The sequence below is a fragment of the Alosa sapidissima genome, chromosome 6 (assembly GCF_018492685.1).
Source record: "Alosa sapidissima isolate fAloSap1 chromosome 6, fAloSap1.pri, whole genome shotgun sequence".
Classification (NCBI taxonomy): Eukaryota; Metazoa; Chordata; class Actinopteri; order Clupeiformes; family Clupeidae; genus Alosa; species Alosa sapidissima.
Window position 1 is genome coordinate 33,802,967 of NC_055962.1, and position 18,873 is coordinate 33,821,839.

General features: G+C 43.5%; 2 protein-coding genes across 9 annotated transcripts; one reads left to right on the forward strand and one right to left on the reverse strand.

Moving 5' to 3' along the window:
• Positions 1-615: 615 nt before the first annotated feature.
• Positions 616-2,683, forward strand: ccdc167 (coiled-coil domain containing 167). The gene is made up of 4 exons (XM_042095566.1): positions 616-908; positions 1,165-1,259; positions 1,360-1,412; positions 1,548-2,683. The coding sequence occupies exons 1-4, from the start codon at positions 858-860 to the stop codon at positions 1,649-1,651; spliced, it is 303 nt and encodes a 100-aa protein (XP_041951500.1). The 5' UTR covers positions 616-857; the 3' UTR covers positions 1,652-2,683.
• cmtr1 (cap methyltransferase 1) lies at positions 2,548-18,075 on the reverse strand. 8 transcript variants are annotated; one of them, XR_006032418.1, is made up of 25 exons: positions 17,638-18,075; positions 17,195-17,302; positions 16,869-17,011; positions 16,472-16,630; positions 15,834-15,926; positions 15,305-15,376; positions 15,000-15,094; positions 14,608-14,680; positions 14,186-14,384; positions 13,361-13,479; positions 13,102-13,198; positions 11,332-11,464; positions 10,803-10,982; positions 10,246-10,302; positions 9,894-9,951; positions 9,672-9,740; positions 9,358-9,489; positions 8,232-8,360; positions 7,349-7,440; positions 6,956-7,024; positions 6,606-6,653; positions 5,014-5,126; positions 4,395-4,503; positions 3,294-4,079; positions 2,548-3,247 (listed from the first exon to the last, which is right to left on the reverse strand). XR_006032418.1 is itself a non-coding variant. In XM_042095563.1 (24 exons), exons 2-24 carry the CDS (start codon positions 17,298-17,300, stop codon positions 3,944-3,946), a joined length of 2,481 nt encoding a protein of 826 aa, XP_041951497.1. In that variant the 5' UTR covers positions 17,301-17,302; positions 17,638-18,075; the 3' UTR covers positions 2,548-3,943. The 8 variants fall into 8 exon arrangements, 3 of the variants coding, with proteins under 3 accessions (XP_041951497.1, XP_041951498.1, XP_041951499.1); XR_006032422.1 differs by having other exon boundaries at positions 2,548-3,078; positions 3,248-4,079; XR_006032421.1 differs by having other exon boundaries at positions 2,548-3,043; positions 3,186-4,079.
• Between the last annotated feature and the right edge of the window lie 798 nt (positions 18,076-18,873).

Consider the following 18,873-nt stretch of genomic DNA (forward strand, 5'->3'; position numbering starts at 1 on the left):
TTGATCATTTTCAGATTGCTGATTGGATCTGTTGTAGCCTACCTGTGTTGAAGTATGACTACTGGGCAAAAGTTTGTGATCATTAATGTATGTAAATGGTGTTTCCTTATTAAGGTTCCCTAAACAATTAATGATATTCTGACGAGACTTCCTTCAACTGTGTGTTACAGTAATATACTAGTGCAGGGGCAGAGCGTGTGGCATGGTCGTGGTATGAAGTGACAGTCCGTCAACCTACCGTGCCTCGTTTGTGACGAGGATAGACCCATTTTTTTCTGTATTTTTTTGTAACACATTCTTCATTAGGTGTATTTTATCTTCCACTGACGATGCATTTGCACCACACCCCCTGTCATGGCATGGAGGCATGGGTATTTCTTATGGCTCCTGCATTGACTCCTGCCCTACACGATCCCTGTAAAAGCGTTTCAGGACCCTGGCCAGCCGCCAAAATCTTGCATCGAACATGCGTATTTGCTGACAAATTCAGCAATGGAGCTCGTGTATAGCCTGCCCTAGGCTATATCCTCAAGACAGTGTTCTGGCAGCAGCTGATCAACACAAATATCGTTATGTAGACTCACTGTGTAATGACTGCAGCAAGTTAAATTAGGCCAACAGAGGGCGACTAACAAGATTAAGAATATACCCCCACTCCTTCCCAGCAGGACGCGCTGTTGTCTTCAATTCTCTTACACCCCTCAGGTGGGAGACAGACACGTCTTCACTGAGGAAGTCTCTTCGCTTACTGCAGTTCCTGGTAGTGCGTTGTGTTGTATTTATCTGTTCAGGTGATATTTTTAGTCGCGTTACCTCCGACTTTACTGTTAATGGGTCAAGGGAGGTTAGAGTGAAAGATGACCAAGCCAAAGGAGAAAAGCCGAGAAAAAATAAGTGTGGCCAGTGAGGTTAGTAACGTTTGTTTTTATCAGGTCATGACCGATGAATGAACAGAATGAGCATGCTGCAGTGTTTTGAATTCTGACTTGACTGAACGGTAGTTCTGATCTCAGACAGTCAGTCGTAGTCTTTTCATTGTAAATATCTGATTAGAGTGTTGTAAATTATTGATCTCCACTGCCAACATGTACTGACGTATCCTATAATTAACCAGACACTGAAATGAAGTAGGCTATGCATCATTTCTGCTTTTGTGCATCGTAGATCGATCGAGTAGAAGAGCGCAAGTCGCGATGCAACGGCCTACTTGAGAGAGCCGAGTTCAGACGCAGAAAAGAGGAGCTCTCCGATGAGGACAGGTACATGTGATGGTGTTCTGAGCAGCACATAGGTCAAAATGAAATGTCCCATGCGTTTGGGCCAACTCTAAAGCCTTGAATGTCTTTCTGCCCCGGACAGTAAACTTTTGGAGGATGAGATGACACTTATGACAGAAAGAATACAGAAATATGGTGAGAGCCGTTCCAGTAGGCTACTTATCAAGTTTGCAAGATTAAATAAAATAGCAAACAAAAAGCTCATAACTCATTAATAGTTCAAAACTGCACCCAAGTCGCATAACCCACCTTCACCCATGTCTGTCTCAGATCGCGAACTGGAGATCCTGAGGGGAGAGAACAGGAGGAACATGATGCTCTCTGTCGCTCTGCTGGCCATCAGCGCACTGTTCTACTACACCTTCATCTACTGAGAGAAACATCCAAACATTCTACTGCACCTTCATCTACTAAGGGAAACATCCAAACACGATGCTCTCTACACTTCCATCTTCTGAGGGAAAACATCCAAACATTTTATGCACCTTCTTCTACTGAGGGAAAACATCCAACCATTCTACTACACTTTTATCTACTGAGGAAAAACATCTGTTTAACAACTACTTGTATAATTGCCGACTTCTCTCAGCCTTACAGAGCAATTGTCTCCATCTCCTGAATGCCATTTCATATGACCACTCAGAGGACTTCAGAAGACCTCCCATCCATTTGGACAAACTCCATTCTCTTTAGTTTTTTTTCCTCAGAAGCGTTCGTCCATTCACCCACTCTGACATGTCTGACTCCCACTGACCATAGACTAGTCTGAACAGACAATGAGTTCTGATTCCTCTGCCAAAGACCAGAAGAGAACTTGACAGTAGCACATACCTTTTTGTGGCCTATGGTATGGTATTCCCATACCCAGTCATTTGTGCCAAAATATAGATTCTATTTTCCCAGAAATATGGCTGAAAATGGTTTGCCAGAAATATCAAAAATCCTCTAATACTTAAATTTGGGCTTACACAGTGACTGAACTGTATAACATTCAGGTCTCCAGAATACAGAAATATTTTGCACATTTTACTTTTTGAAAGCATGCAGCCACTATAGACATCATCTGCCTTCATCGCCTCCGCAGCTTTTAATTTCATTTTGGATCAGACGAGGATTAGATATGTGAGCGTGTCCATTTTTGTACTGACTGTGTTGTACTGAATGTATTATGAGTCTTGTATAATTTACTGAAATATCCAAATGTTTCCTATGGGTACATACATAAATGGGATAGGTCAAATTTTACGAGACATATACCACAACAAAAGGAGACTTTTTGCATGTTTATTTTCCATTGGACTTGGGCATCAAGTCCTTAACTACATCCTGTTCTGGAATGGAATCGCTCCACTCAGCATAAACAGACTCTCATGAGGGAAATAAAAACAGGGAAAAGTTTAACAAAATCAATCTCCTTTTCTTTTATCCTCAATAATTACCTCTATTATAATTATTACCTTTATAATTCCCATTAACCGGATTAAAAACAAAATGGCCGGTGTGATGCAGCTGAAGGAGAGTAACACCAGATGAACTTGTGTGAAAATGAGATTAAAGGCCATAGGAGCACAGGGGAGAAGACACCTCAGACACACCTCACTGCACAGACAGCAGAGAGAGAGAGAGACCACTTCACGCAGACAGCACAGAGAGAGAGAGACCACTTCACGCAGACAGCACAGAGAGAGAGAGACCACTACGCAGACAAGGCAGAGAGGGAGAGAGAGACACCTCACTGCACACATACTGAGTAGAGAGAGACACACCTCACTGCACGCAGACAGGGCAGAGAGAGAGAGACCTCACTACGCAGACAAGGCAGAGAGGGAGAGAGAGACACCTCACTGCACACATACTGAGTAGAGAGACACACCTCACTGCACGCAGACAGGGCAGAGAGAGACACACCTCACTGCACGCAGACAGGGCAGAGAGAGATATACCTCACTGCACGCAGACAGGGCAGAGACCTCACTGCACACAGACAGGGGGGGAGAGAGAGAGAGAGAGAGACACCTCACTGCAAACAGACAGCGTAGAGAGACATAATGAAGACAGACACCTCACTGCACGCAGACAGACTACTGTCTATTCCAAGAGGGCGCCATTAACAGAACAGACTCGTGCATGTTAAGTAGGTAGACAAGCACATGTACATGTCCAAACTAGCTCTATAACACGAAACAGAGTCAACAACAATAAAATGTCTTCGTAAGCTCTTCCTAGAACAGTCTCTCCATGCTCCCTTGCACACACAAAGAAATGAAGTCGAGCTTCGTGAATGGCAGATGTGTGCTGACTGACACTAAAGCACCAGGCTACAGGGCCAGGGTAACACATCTGACAAAGCTGGACTGACAAGCACACAAACAAACAAACATACACACACACACACACACAGAGACAGACAGTCACACAGAGAGACACAAACACACACACACACACATACATACAAATTAATACAAAGTTTCTGTCTAACATGGTGGGCTACAAGCAAAGGCAGCATGCATCACTAAAAGGGTAACTCCTTTTTTCAGTTTAAATGATGTTTAAAGATCTCTGCACACTGCACTCTACACACTGCATGTATATGTTTACTGGTGTGTGTGTGTGTGTGTGTGTGTGTGTTTGGATGGAAATCAGACAAGTGTTTTGTTGCTGTGTTTTCAGTGCTGGTAATGTTGATGGATGAACTCCAGCAGATGTTCTTTGGAGAGCTTCTCAGGGTCGACCCGTGTCTGGGAATCATGAACTTTGACCCCTTCCTCCCATGCCCAGAAGATTCTCTCCTTATGGCAGACACTGAAAGCGACACAGAGACAAACACTTATACACGGAGAACAAAAGAGCCTTGTGGTGAAAAGACATTCTAAACTAAGGCAGTTTTAGGTTCCGATGAGAAACTAATAATGTTTCAGTTGCAGATCAAATTATAGCTGAGGTAGATTTCTGTATGCGGTGTGCAGCCGTAACAACAGGTTTGTTTATCTTGGTAAGATGACACATCTGGCTACTCCCTCCTGTCTGTTCATGTTTGTGAGGTCTGACTCCAGTAGAATGCAGGGTAAAGATCGGGCTATTTGGACAGGTGAGAGGTGATTAAAGGTGAGGCCGTACTGGAAAGGGGCGACTGAGTCGCCTGGCAGGTCAAAGGTCGAGTGGTGGGTCGTTTTGTTGTAGAAATACTTCCTCTTTGAGCTTTTACTGTAGGCCATTGTCCAGGGGTCTACAGTAGAAAGAAACAAGGGGAAATGGGAGGCAAGGAAGATATTACAAAACATATATTATATTGTATATACAATATTATAAATGCACACAATGCATATGCATGTTAATACTCCAATACTTTGCCATGAATGGGTATCAAGACCAAGGCCTGTAAAATATTTCTGAAACATTTTAAAGAAATATTTCTGATATTATTTTTGCTGTTTTCTGTTGATCAAGTTACTGTGCTGCTAATACCTTGTAAAAAATTTACAGGTAAAACTATTAAACATGTAGACAGCCTAAACATGTAGACAAACTTTGCAGACAATTTAAGATGGTGCAGCTAGTTTCCTGGATTCTGTCTGATTTGACACGAAATGTTTCTAAATATTATTCTTGCACATGCAGTTCTATTTCATGCGTATATATAATGCCTCCTTTATACACAGACATAACTAGCCAATCTTTAACCTCCTTGTTCAACACACACACACACACACACACACACACACACACACACACACACCGTTTACAGTCTTGATTATGTGGAGGCCGCTGGGCAGAAAGTGGCGGTCATCTCGACCCGTGTAGGACAGACGGGGCATCCCTCCAGAGCCTTTTGTAATCTTCATCTCCAACCTAAGGAGGAGGCAGGATTAAAACTCACACACAGATACACACCGAGAGTTTCAGATACTTGGGCTCAAAAATGCTGGTCCATTAAAGATGCAATGGAGTTTTTAAAAAAAAAAAAAAAAAAAAAAAAAAAAAAAAAAAATATATATATATATATATATATATCCAAAAATGAATTGCAACAGAATGTGAAGAAGCAACCAGCCTATGCACTGTGTCATCCACATATCCACTGAAGTTATCAGGCAAATCAGCTAGTGTCTGTCTTTTAATACCATGTTGTTCGACCTGTGGGTGATGTATTAAATACAACGTAGGTCAACGGAAGAGTGCCGTGTGGTTACGTTCAAGACGACTCGAAATCCAAAGGATTTCACAAAGCTCCTTTAATGTATAATCACAGTACTAGAGGTGTTGAAATTAATCAAATAATCGATGCATCGGGATGTGGACATGGACGATGCTGTATCGATGCAGTGGCCGACCATAATCGATTATCTGTCTGTCAGATTGTCTGCTGTGTTCAGACTTTGTTAAATAAAAAAGATTGTTTATACCTTACTACTTGTATTTTTGGATGTAATATTGTACTAAGTAATATTGAAAAATGTATTATATTAAAATATACAGTATCTTAATGCATTCGGTCAAGTCAAATATCCTATATTAACCTAGAAATCTAGACGCGCCCCGTGCCCAGCGGCCTCCACATAATCAAGACTGTAAACGGTGTGTGTGTGTGTGTGTGTGTGTGTGTGTGTGTGTGGCTAGTCTAGCAACTCTCCGTTGGCTTGTGAGCTCCAGAAATCGAAACTTAACCAGGACATCAAATCATGTATAGAGTCGTTTGGTGGGCTTAACATAATGATTGATGGCATTGTTGCAACGGTTTGGCTTGAATTCCCTGCTACTTGAAAACAAATATCCTATTGCGTGCAGAGGGAATTTGAAAGACAACTGATTATCCCGCCCCTCGGACTGAGCACTGCGAACGGTGAGTGCCCAGACCCTACATTTTAATGTGGGTCTGGCTCGCCAGGCTAATCCTATATGGCTTTAATAGAAAAGTGCATTTGATGCATCGTGATGCATCGAGATATCGAATCGAAGACATGATAATCGTAATCGAATCGAATCGATCAGGGAAGATTCACAACTCTACATAGAACCTTTTCTGTAGCATTCATCTGCTACATCTTTTCACCTGACATATGTTTAGGATTCTAACCAGACCTCACTCCAATCCAATCACATCACTCCAGAGAAAACACATTGCAGAATTGCCTGTAATGTATATGGTGGAATGTTTTCTGATCCTAGGGCTTTTAACGGAATGTGGAGCCATCAGATTGGTTGTGTCTGATGCCACACCTCCAGCAAATCAATTACATTCCAACCAACACTTTCAGTCTCTCTGATGGTGCCCTTTCTGATTCTCGGTTCGGCTGGTGCACCACTTAATATCAGAGATCAAGCAATTACCTGACAAAGATCTTGTCCATCTCCTCCAGCCTGTACACCTCCTTCACCCTGACAGGAGAGATATTGAGTGAGAAAATAAAGATGGTGAGAAATTCCCAGATCTGAGACAGAGAGAGAGATAGAGAGATAGAGAGAGAGCTAGAGGCTAGAGAGATAGATAGATATAGATATATAGATAGATAGATAGATAGATAGATACTTTATTGATCCCCAGGGAGAGAGAGCTAGAGAGAGATAGACACAGAGAGAGCGCGAGCTAGAGAGATAGACAGAGAGAGAGAGAGAGAGAGAGAGAGAGAGAAAAGAAAGAAAAAATGAATGAAAGAAAGCCAAGAGTGGAAGTGGCATACCGGATTGGGTTCATGTCAGGTCTGCTAGGTTTAGACACCGCCTTCACAAACTTCTCAACCATCTGGATCCTGAGAGACAGCCCACAGTGGTCCAGACAGACAGACAGACAGACAGACAGACAGACACACACAGAGTTATCCTTCTGTATGTACAAATATAACTAACAACACCTGAAAATACAGACAATATAGTTAGTGACACATACTTAGATGCTGTACTAATATACTGTGCTGAAGATCTCAGATGTGCTATACATCATCATGTAGCAGATAATATACAACACAGCCACAACAGCTGATCACTTCAAATCTAATGACAGCAGTGGTGTTCTCATCTCACAAGAGATGGCAGCCACGTGTGAGATGTGGTGAGGGTGCAGAGGTCATATTCACCGCTGGTTGAAGTGTTGCACTCTCACGTCCGTCCCGTTTAGCACCAACGCGTCCAGAACATGGACCGCATTTATTCTCCGTTGGGCCTTTCCCTACGAGCACGCGCACACAGACAGAGACAGAGACAGAGACAGAGACAGACAGAGACAGAGACACACACACACACAGACACACACACACACACACACAGACACACACACAGACACACACAGACACACACACTAGGTTTTAACCATGCCTGCAGCTCTATTGCAGTTCTCCTACCTCGCTTTCTTCTGATCCCCCTGCTGTCAATTTCCCAGAATGCCTGTCTATCTGTCCATCACTACTGTGTGCATGCACAGGGCTTCATACAGCCATCTCTGTCCTCTCGTCTCATCACCAACCCTTTGACGAGCAATAATGTCATCAGAATGTTTAGGTTCCGTTTCAATATGCAATAATGAACTCAGGCGACTTTTGAATGGAAGTTATGTACACTCTAGATCTATAGGTTATTCTGGAATGATTTGATAAATAAAGTACATAAAAATACATATAAAAACACTTCACTCATCAAAGGGTTAATCTTTCTCCTGACTAGGGCTATGCAATTAATTTAAATCAAATTTCAATGACTTCCAATGATTATGAAAATATAATTGAGATACAATTATTTTGCCATATTCTGTTTTGCAATTACATCTATGTTATCGTTTTGTCTTGAATTCTAGCTCTTTCACACGCCTTTCAGTTCCATTTTTTGAAAGTTTTATATTGACCAAAATAATTGTGATACTGATTTTTGCCTTGATCAAGCAGCCTTCCTCCTGATAACCCTCCTCTTCCTCCTCCTCCTTCTCGATTGACCTGACCCTTTCTACCTCTCTCCTCTGGGTCTCACCTCCCCCTTGAGCTCCTGGACGATCTCCACGCTCAGCAGCGTGTCCCTGGGCAGCTCCAGCTTGTTGACCGTCTCCAGCTTCTTCCAGCGCAGGGGCATCCGCCCGTCACAGGTGTAGATCTGGGACCTCTGCACAGTGTGGAGTGGGTGGAGAGAGGAGAGGAGAGGTGGAGCAGAGAAGAGAGATGGAGAGAGAGAGAAGAGAGGGAGAAGAGAGACGACAGGAGGGACGGGTGGAGGGAAGAGAAGAAAGGGAGAGTAGAGAAGAGAGATGGAGAGAGAGAAGAGGAAAAAGGAGAGTAGAAAAGAGAGGTGGAGAGAGAGGAGAGAGAAAGGGAGAGAGAGAAGAGAGATGGAGAGAGAAGAGAGAAAGGGAGAGTAGAGAAGAGAGATGGAGAGAGAGAAGAGGAAAAAGGAGAGTAGAAAAGAGAGGTGGAGAGAGAGGAGAGAGAAAGGGAGAGAGAGAGAGAGGAGAGAGAAAGGGAGAGTAGAGAAGAGAGATGGAGAGAGAGAAGAGGAAAAAGGAGAGTAGAAAAGAGAGGTGGAGAGAGTGAAGAGAGGGAGAAGAAAAAAGAGAGATGGAGAGAGAGAAGAGAGAGAAAAGGAGACATGATGTATAATATAAGACTAAAGACATAAAGGGCTATCTTACATTATTCTCTGGAGTTTTGTTTAATGACCTCATAGCGATCAAAACTCCAAAACATTATGTTTTGTGTAATGAGCTGTGAGGTAGATGTGCGATATCACTGGGCGACACCGTGAGGATCATAAACAATGTCTGTGTAATGTCTGTGTAATGTCTGTGTAATGAACAACTAGTATGGGGGCTTGGTGTTCCCAAACAAAGCAAAATACAATCTACTGCTCTCTGTGTACCCAAACTATCTATTGCCTCCCCAGCTGCACAATTTGAGGCAATACCAGATAGTTGATTCCCTTTAAGATAGGCGTGCTTCAGACTTGGCTTGCCTGAATTGATAATACGTACAGTACATGCCTCGTCTCAGGTATCATGACCACTAGGCTCGACTCTTGACCCTAGAGGGCTCTGAACAGCCATGGTCAATTCTACCACATGTAAAAATAAATAAATAAATAAAATGAAAACAGCTGTTGCTCTTACCCCAAGCGATAGCAGAAACAACTGCTCTCCTCCCCCCACGATGCACCTGTGGTCGAGCACATGCTGCACCTTATCCAGTGTGGTGGCGGTCAGGGGCGTTGGCTTCAGGCTCAGCCAGTCTATGTCTAAACCCTACACCAATGGCAAACTCACATTTCACACACTCAAGGCAATTTTACCACATTCTAAAATACAGCACATACTGTGTCTATTCTCAGCCCACTCTGCCTAACATTGACATAGTACAAGCAGATCTATTCAACCATATTGTTTGTACAAAATGTTACACACCCACATCTAGCCGGACTCCGTACCTTCATTAGTTCATAGAATTTGCTTTTAGCATCTGATGGTCCAGGAGCCACCCTGGCTTTATCAGGGATCTGGAATCAAAACAAGAATCACTTATTTTACTAAACTACACTAGCAGTCATTACAGACAACAACACACATCGGTAGACAGTTATACACTAATAAATGCAGCTACAGACCTCTGTGGGTGATTACAGGAAGAAATATACGATGGTGTTACTAACCCCCCATGCTTTGAAGCACTCTTTACGGATGTCAGCCTGACGAGGCTCTGACAGAGTACTGAGAGAGAGAGAGAGCGAGAGAGAGAGAGCAATCCATCAGGAACATAGTTCAACATGTTTACACTGATATTAAACAGGAAATCTTTAACAGAAACACACACAGAAACACACACACACACACACACACACACACACACACACACACACACACACACACACACACACCTCTTAAGGTGCATGAATAAGTACCCACAAACAATCAAACTCCAAGTGAACAAAAATACGTACTGTATGATACAAAAGACACACAGAGAGAACCCAGAAAGAACCTTTGTGTAACAAAGCAACTCACTTGTCCAATACGAAGGCGTGGATTTTAGCCAGGGCTTTGACCTGCACTGCACAATGGCTGGAAGAGCATAAAAATATAAGTTACATTATTTAGAACGATAGCCAGATATATAGACAGATAGATTATTTATCCCAAGGGAAATATTTTTGCATTTAGACTTTTTTTTTTTAACTTAAGTATGTATGGGAAAAACACTGCTTGACTGAATGCATGTGCATAGGTGTGTTTACTGTTAGGTATAAGTATATATATAATGTTTTGACCCATGAGGGAAATTTGGTCTCTGCATTTATCCCAATCCGTGAACACACCCAGCACACAGTGAACACACAGTGAGGTGAAGCACACACTAATCCTGGCGCAGTGAGCTGTAACAACAGCGGCGCTCGGAGAGCAGTGAGGGGTTAGGTGCCTTGCTCAAGGGCACTTCAGCCGCTTCCTACTGGTCGGGGTTCGATCCGGCAACCCTCTGGTTCCAAGTCCGAAGTGCTAACCAGTAGGCCACGGCTGCCCGTTACCGGTTGTTGTGTTTGTAGGTATGTCTGTGTGTATCTCACTTCTCGTTGGAGTGGATCATGTGGTGGAGGAAGTCCGTGTCCGATCTGATGATGTCCAGCGGAACGACCTCGTTGACGTCCAAGTCTTTGTGTCGCAGCTGGTTCAGCTTGATGTTTACGGTGAACAGGTATTCCCGCACCGCGTCCGAACCCGGCTTCAGGCCTTGACATACAATATACCTGCAGTACAACACACACACACACACACACACACACACACACACACACACACACACACACACACACACACACACACACACACACACACACACACACACACACACACACACACACAATTATCTATGGGTAAAATATCTTTACCAAGTTACTGCTTATAGTTGTGGCAGGATTATTCCTTCATTTCCCTACTGATCTTGAACTCTAGCAGCTAGTTCTCCAAACATTCCTCAAGCCTCGTCCTCGACTAAAATCTGTGTCCATGGAAACTCTCCTAGAACTTTTCTTTTAGTCTAAGACTAGGCTTAATCCATGCAGCGGACACTGAAGGTAGAGGTCTCATGGCTCTCACCTCTCGGAGTTGGCAGGACGGCTGGTGACGGGCTTGAAGAGGGAGACCCTGTCGAAGCAGAGGTACAGCAGGTAGATCAGCCCCACACTGAAGGGCGTGAACAGGTCGAAGGTCTTACACACAAAATGGCCACCTGGAGGGGGACAGTGAAGGACCGTCATATATTAAAGAACTTGATTAAAATGATTCCATTCTGTACGATATGGAAATGGATGCACATACAGTACACAAAGAATCACAAACACACACACACACACACACAGATAATATCCAAGCGCGTTACACAGGAACCCATCTGCTTTCCTTCTTAGAGGGAGGGCTGTTAAACAGGCGACACCAACTGAGCAATTAGCCACAAAATCACCCTGAGGTGCACTTCAAAGAAATGGCGGCAGGGATCATCACCAGCCAATGGCTTTCTAAAATTAAGCACATCACGCCATCACATGCTGCACACAAACACACACACATGCACACACACATGCATGCACACAACACACACACACACACACACACAACAAACACCAGTGTTTCCTCTGCGTTTATTTCAGCATGGCGGCCCGCCACGGTTTAATTAATACCCCCACAGTATCAGAATCAGGACAGACGCACAATGTAGTTGCAGTTGCTTTTTAAATAATCCTGCCAACGTATCCTCCCCTGCTGGCTGCCGCTCACATTGCAATTTAACAACAAGTAGCCTAAAACTAGTCAGAGGTTATTATGGCCCGTCCAGTTTCACTTCACATTTTATATATTGTATTGATGTAGCCTATTTAAAGCATTAACTTTCTTCTTAGTGTTTCCTCTTCATTTAGTGGTGCCACTGCTTCAGAATTAGGGGAGATGCAAAATATTGTCTGGAAGCATAGTAGGCTAAATGCCCTCCGCTGGCTGCTGAAAATTGCAGTCTAACAAAAAACAGCAATGCTAATCCGAGGTACCTGTCTAGTTTTATTCCATAAATATATTGTTTTTATAGACTTTAGTGGCATGCGCAATCAAGAGCTTCCATGTGCTACGCATGTTTGTCAACATCGCAAAAACTACAATTTTCGCACAACTTGGTGGAAAGGTGTAGCACAGGCTAAGGTAAACCCATTCCTTTCTGAAGCTGATCGTATTGAAAGTACATGTATTTTCCATATAGCTCGCTCGTAACAACAGCAAAAATGAAACTGGAGAGTGGATGTCTCCGCGAAGACATCGCTGTTACATTAGATGCGCACTCAATCTTGAATCGACGCAGTAAAAAAGCAACGACTGGTAGGAACGAATTTAAATGGCAAAACTTGGCCAAAAACGTTTTGTATGCACTCGTGGTGATGGCCTAGTAGGCCTAATGTGAATCGCGGACTATAAAGTTAATGAGATTTGCACCAAATAAAGGCAGTGTTGTGGGTTGTGTTTCTACAACATTGGCTCAAAACTTAATTTCTGTCATAAACGTCATAAGCTTACGCTAAGCGTTTCTCCATTGTCAACGTGAACTACCGGTAGCCCATGTTCAAGCGTTCAAGTCAAGTGACATGTGGTTTAATGCATTGTTAACGTGACGCTGCCGCCACTGTTAAAAAAAAATCTGAAACACTGAACACACACACACACACACACACGCACACGCAGACACACACACACACACACGCACACGCGCACACACACGCACACACGCACGCACGCACACACACACACACACACCCACGCGCACACACGCACGCACTGAATCCCAAGAACTCTAGCGTGCACACAGAGACCCACACACCCACTCACCTGTCCTGACCACGGACAGTGCCGTGAGGAACTGACAGAGCAGGAGCTGCTTGCTGAGTATCTCCTGGATATTCTCCTGGCCCTCCACAGAGAAGCCCTGTGATGGGGGCAACACACACCACACACATCAGACAGCACCCCCACAGCCCCAGCCTCGGCCGCTGGTACGGGCACCTCTCAAGCACAAGCAGCTGGCCTTGCATCACTCCCCGTGTTACTCTCAAAAGAGAAGGACAGAAGAATGACTGAGGAATCTTACTCCATCTGCCATGAGGAAGTGCATGCCGCGGCGTTCTGTGTTCTCCAGGACAAAGTTCCGGAACGCTGTGATGTTCTCTGGCCGCGTGATGTCACCATCACCATCCACGCCTCCCTCACCTGAAAGAGAAAGCGACTGGTGAGTGCAGCCAAGTGATGAGATATATAGAATGTAAAAAAACACAATGAAGCAGAAATAACATCACCAATGAGAAATGGTATAGCAGTGTATCCCATACATTGACTTATTTGTGGCATCCCACCACAATAACATTGACCACCACACAATGATTTTCCATGTTGTACTATTTCAATTGGATGGAATTCTTTCATTGTAGAGCTATGTGCACCTTTGTAAAGCCTCTCCTTGTTTCTCTGTCTCTCAACGAACCTACATGCATGTTTAAAGACAACATTAACAATCCTGCAAACAATCCTGGTTAGCATCATAACCCCGCTGCGCTAATTTGTTAAAAACTTTTGCATTTAAGTTAATTCTGCAAACCTACCACCACAAATAGAATTCAAATCTGTGGGAAACGCTGTATAGTGCCACAAAGGTAAACATCAATTTTGAAGAAACTGGCAAACTGTCAAACTGAGAGTTTATTGACTGTATTTAAAATACTACTAATGACAGTTTTCCCAAGACCACCACTGACATGAGCATCCACTGCTTTTGACTGCAGATGGTAATCTATCATCTGACACCTTTATCTCTGTCTGACAAATATCTCTGCATTAACTCACTATTAGCCATCAACACCAGGTCATGTCCACCCCACTCTCACTCACTGGCCTCTAAGGCCTCTGCTCCAGGCCTTACCGTAGTAGGGCTCAAAGAGCTCGCTGGGTGCGGCGTAGAAGTCCTCCAGCTTGAAGTCGTTGGGTCCTTTGATGGTCATGCCGAAGCCTTTGGCGTGCCACTTCCTCCTCCAGAGGACGTACTCCGAGAAGCCGCCAGGGCCCGCACACACGTCGCCGAAATACAGCAGCTCGCCCTCCTTATCCCGCGTCAGGGGTTTCTGTGAGAGAGCCCAAACACATGACCGGTTAGGGGTTTATGAAGATGTGTCTTCTCATCACACACACTGTCACTCACTCACTCACACACTCTCACTCACACACTCACACACACACACACACACACACACACACACACACACACACACACACACACACACACACACACACACACGTAAGCACACTAAAAGTTCAAAGAATAGAAGCGTGAAGGCCTTGTCCTACCCCTTGTGAGTCTTTTGGGTTGGTGAACATGTAATCAAAGACATGGTCCATGTTTGCCATCTTCATTGCAGCTCTGAAAGAGCACGAGCAGAAGAACAATTGGCAAACAACTCAGATGTTAGCTGAAAAGAAATCTTAATTGTTAAGGTTTGCCATCACAAACTTTCAATGAAACTATAACTAAGCTACTACAACTAAGCTCACGGTCATACATGCTACTGTGTATAGAGTGAGAGAGGGGAGTGTGTGTGTATGTGTGTGTGTGTGTGTGTGCTCACTAACATATGCAGACCACAAGCCTGGTCACACATATTTGAATAGTCCTACATCAACAGTCGTGAACACCACAGTATAGCGGAGAAAGTGTGTGTGTGTGTCGTGTACTGTATTACCTGTTAAGGAAGAAAGCCCCTCGTATAGTTTCATATGGATTGGAGCGGGTTCGTGCCCTCCTCATCTCTTCACCCTCTAAATCATCAAAAACATTCTACAAACACACACATACAAGGACATTATCCACTTCCATTAACATCACGGTATAGGCACGCAATCATTTATAAACACACACACAATACTTGCCAACAGAAGCATACCAATCAAAACCACTACTTATCATACAAAAACAACTAGAGCATTTCTCATGGACATTTACAAACACACACACACACGTGGATTACATAATACACACAGTACACACCTTACAGCGGAGAAGAAGATGCAAAAGATTTTCAGAGCAGAACTCTGTCTCATCCTCAATCTTCAACTTCCTCTGAGAAATCACACAAACACATGTGATCTGTCAATTATAAGTAGTGTAGGGGCAGTTGTGGCCTACTGGTTAGGGCTTCGGGCTTGTAACCGAAGGGTTGCCAGTTTGATCCCCGACCAGTAGGCACAGCTAAAATTGCCCTTGAGCAAGGCACCTAACCCCTCACTGCAAGGCAGCTCACTGCTCTGGGTTAGTGTGTGCTTCACCTCACTGTGTGTTTACTAATTCACGGATGGGATAAATGCAGAGACCAAATTCCTTGTATACGCAGGTATATATGGCCTAGAAAACTGATTTACATTTACGTGTTGCACTTCATCTTCAATTCTATACATCATTGTTTTTTTACAGGTGGATAAGCTGGTTCCTCCAGCTGTATCTGAATGCTTGTTTGTATGTACTGTATGTGGCACTGGCTCATAATGTATGTGAGCGTGGCGGTTTGCTGTCAGTTTACCTCCCCGATATGCATCCAATCCTTCAGCTCATCCGAGTCTGGGATCTCTGTGGAACATTCTGGAAACCATTCCACCGACTCTGTTGCGCTGGGCTGAAAGAGTGGCACACGAATGCAGTATATGAGAACAAGACACAGAGAGAAAGAAGACCAATGCAGCAATGAAAAACAGATAGATAGATAGATAGATAGATAGATGCAAAAAGATTAGAGAGTCAATAGAAAAACAATAGAAAAAGTGTGTAAGACAAAATAGCAAAATGCTCTCAATAACATTGCATTAGCAGGACACGTTTGTAAAAGTACATCCCCAAACTGTAAACAGCGGGAAAGAAGAAGGAAACAGAGAGAGCGAGAGAGACTGATGTGTGTGAACAGAGAGAAAGGCTGACTGTTGTGTGTGCTAAAGTGTAGAGAAAGAGGGTTCATGAACGCCTGTGGTGTGTAGGTGTGTGTGTGTGTGTGTGCATAAGAAGCGATGATTACATCCATCTTTGTCATTGTGCAGTGTACAAATACAATGAAATGCATTTAACACTTAACAGGAGGTAAAACTGTGGTGTGTATTATTACTTTGTAAGAGAGAAAAAGACTGAAAGTGATTGAAAGGGACAATGGAATGGAAGAGCGTCCTGTACCGCTGGTTCGTCCCTCCAGTCCACGTTGAGCTCCCCCTGGAAGCCCTTCAGCATCAGGCCCAGACCCCTCCTGCCCCGCTGGGTAGACGCCTCCACAATGTCCTTCCGACCCTGGCCGAACTTACCCAGACCTTCGCCCTCACGAAAGCCCATTTTAGCCTAGGGATTGAAACAGAGGTTATAGTGTCAGTGTCACTGTAAATACATTTTCTACTGGTCCACTCCACACATTCTGTACCAAGCACATTTATACTTGTCTTGAATCTTGTCTCGGTTTTTAATAGCACCAAAAAGGGAACCAATTACATTGATCTACAGTATGCAGTTATGCACTGCATTGCTTGTCATCACACTTGGTCTGTGCAAGCATTTATGATATGTATGAAGAATGATTTACCATGAGCTTCTGTGAGACGCTGTTGTACATGGCGAACTTGCCAGCGGAGGATTCCTGACTGTCTGCCTGCTGGCTCTGGGAGGGCCTGGAGAAACTAGGCCTGGCCTCCTCAGCATCGCTCATAGAGTCACTCTGACTGGAGTCTATGCACAGATTCACACAACAGTGGACACACATTTAGCTGTTGATGCAGCCTCACATGCCATTATTACACATCAAACCCCAAAGCCCACAGGAACACATGCTCATGTGGAAGACAATAAGAGTTTCCCCAGGTAAATGTTGTGCTGATTTAGTCTAATTCATGGTCTGTCCCACCATCCTACCTTGGCTAGTGGTGTGTTGAGCCGACTCTTCATCAGAGCTAGCCTCATCCCGCCTTGGCTGCTTCTTTTTCTTAGGCTCCTCGGCCACGAATTTTCTTTTTAACATGGCTAAAAGGCCAGATTATTTCAATCAACATACTATTCAGATAGACCCAACATAATACATCAATATAATAATCAGTTCAGAGTTTGTTCGACTGGCAGAACTCACACAACCAGACTTATGATTCATGATAAACATTTTAGGACACCCCTCCCGTGCTTAAGAACATAACCTTTAAACAGGTGAAATGATGGGGAACTTTGAGGTCTAACGTTACACTTTGCATGATTTACAGATTGGAGTCTCAATCAAGTGAGCAACATAACATTTATAGTACAGCTTTAGAGTTTGCAATATTGCAAATGGAGGTTTCAAGAACAATACAGGGACATGAACATACTTGGCTGAAGTTTATAGTGTCAGATAATTGTAGTACATTCCTGTCCTCTTCAACCGCCTATCCGAAAGAAATGCGCCAAAGAACAGTTTGCCAAAGATCGATGTCAATGACGAGTTTACAACAAGAGATATGAATACGAAACAAAACCTAATAAGCAACGCTGTTAGGTTTCGATTTCAAACCCAGCACAACTGGCCACAGCTAGCTAGCTTGCTTGCTAACTCGACTTGTTTACTTGTAACATGCAATCGTTCTCGTCACAGAAAAGCTCACTGACGAAAGTCTCTGGTCCTCAGGGATGTAGGAGGGTGAAAATGCTTCAATGCAATTTTGCTTTCAATGAAAACTATTCGCATAAAACCATTTTGCCCCTACTGTTTTGAATTTGGGATGCTGACCAGTGTTGACCCGCGTTGAATTTCAGAACTGTCGCAGTTAGGGTCCTTACGTTTTTGGCGACTCGATGTGACGTAATATATAGTAAGACCTTATATTGCCTGTTTAAAATAATGTGGCACTGGTACATTTACCCATGTGTAAACATGTTAACATGTAAGTTGAAAGTACCTTGTAAAGACATAATAATAATAATAATAATAATAATAATAATAATAATAATAATAATAATGTCACCATCATCATCATCATCTTCATCAGGAGGATATCTTATTGTAATTTTTTCAGTTTTTAAGGCCACATCTTACCTAAATAGTTAGTTACACACACACTAGGACACTTCATACACATAGGCCATGGCAAAACAAAAGTGTGTGTGCTTTAGCTTTTCTTTTAATTGGTATAAGCTTCATAGGCATATTAGCCTTGCATTTATGTTTGTGCATGTGTGCGTTTTAAGGCCACGCACACAAACATGTTGTCTGACCGTGTACTGGACATGCTGATAATTGTCCCTACTAATGAAGACGTTTGCTTTTAATGGGATGCCCCTGATTATATGCAGGGGTTTGGCAGTTTGGCAGCTTGGCACAAAACCACTTGTGCATATTGTAATGTGGTCTTGAACCAATTATTTAAATGGATTTACGGCATGTAATTTATTTGAATCTAAGCACCAAACCAGTCTTCCAACTGGGCAGATCCTATTTGCGACCAGTAACGACACAGTTAATGTCTCACTAAGCAGCTTTAGGGTGACCAGAGATGGCGTAGGGCACTGATCTGATTCTCATGGGCATTTGTGTCATACTGATGCAATGGCCATGTCACATGGCTGGG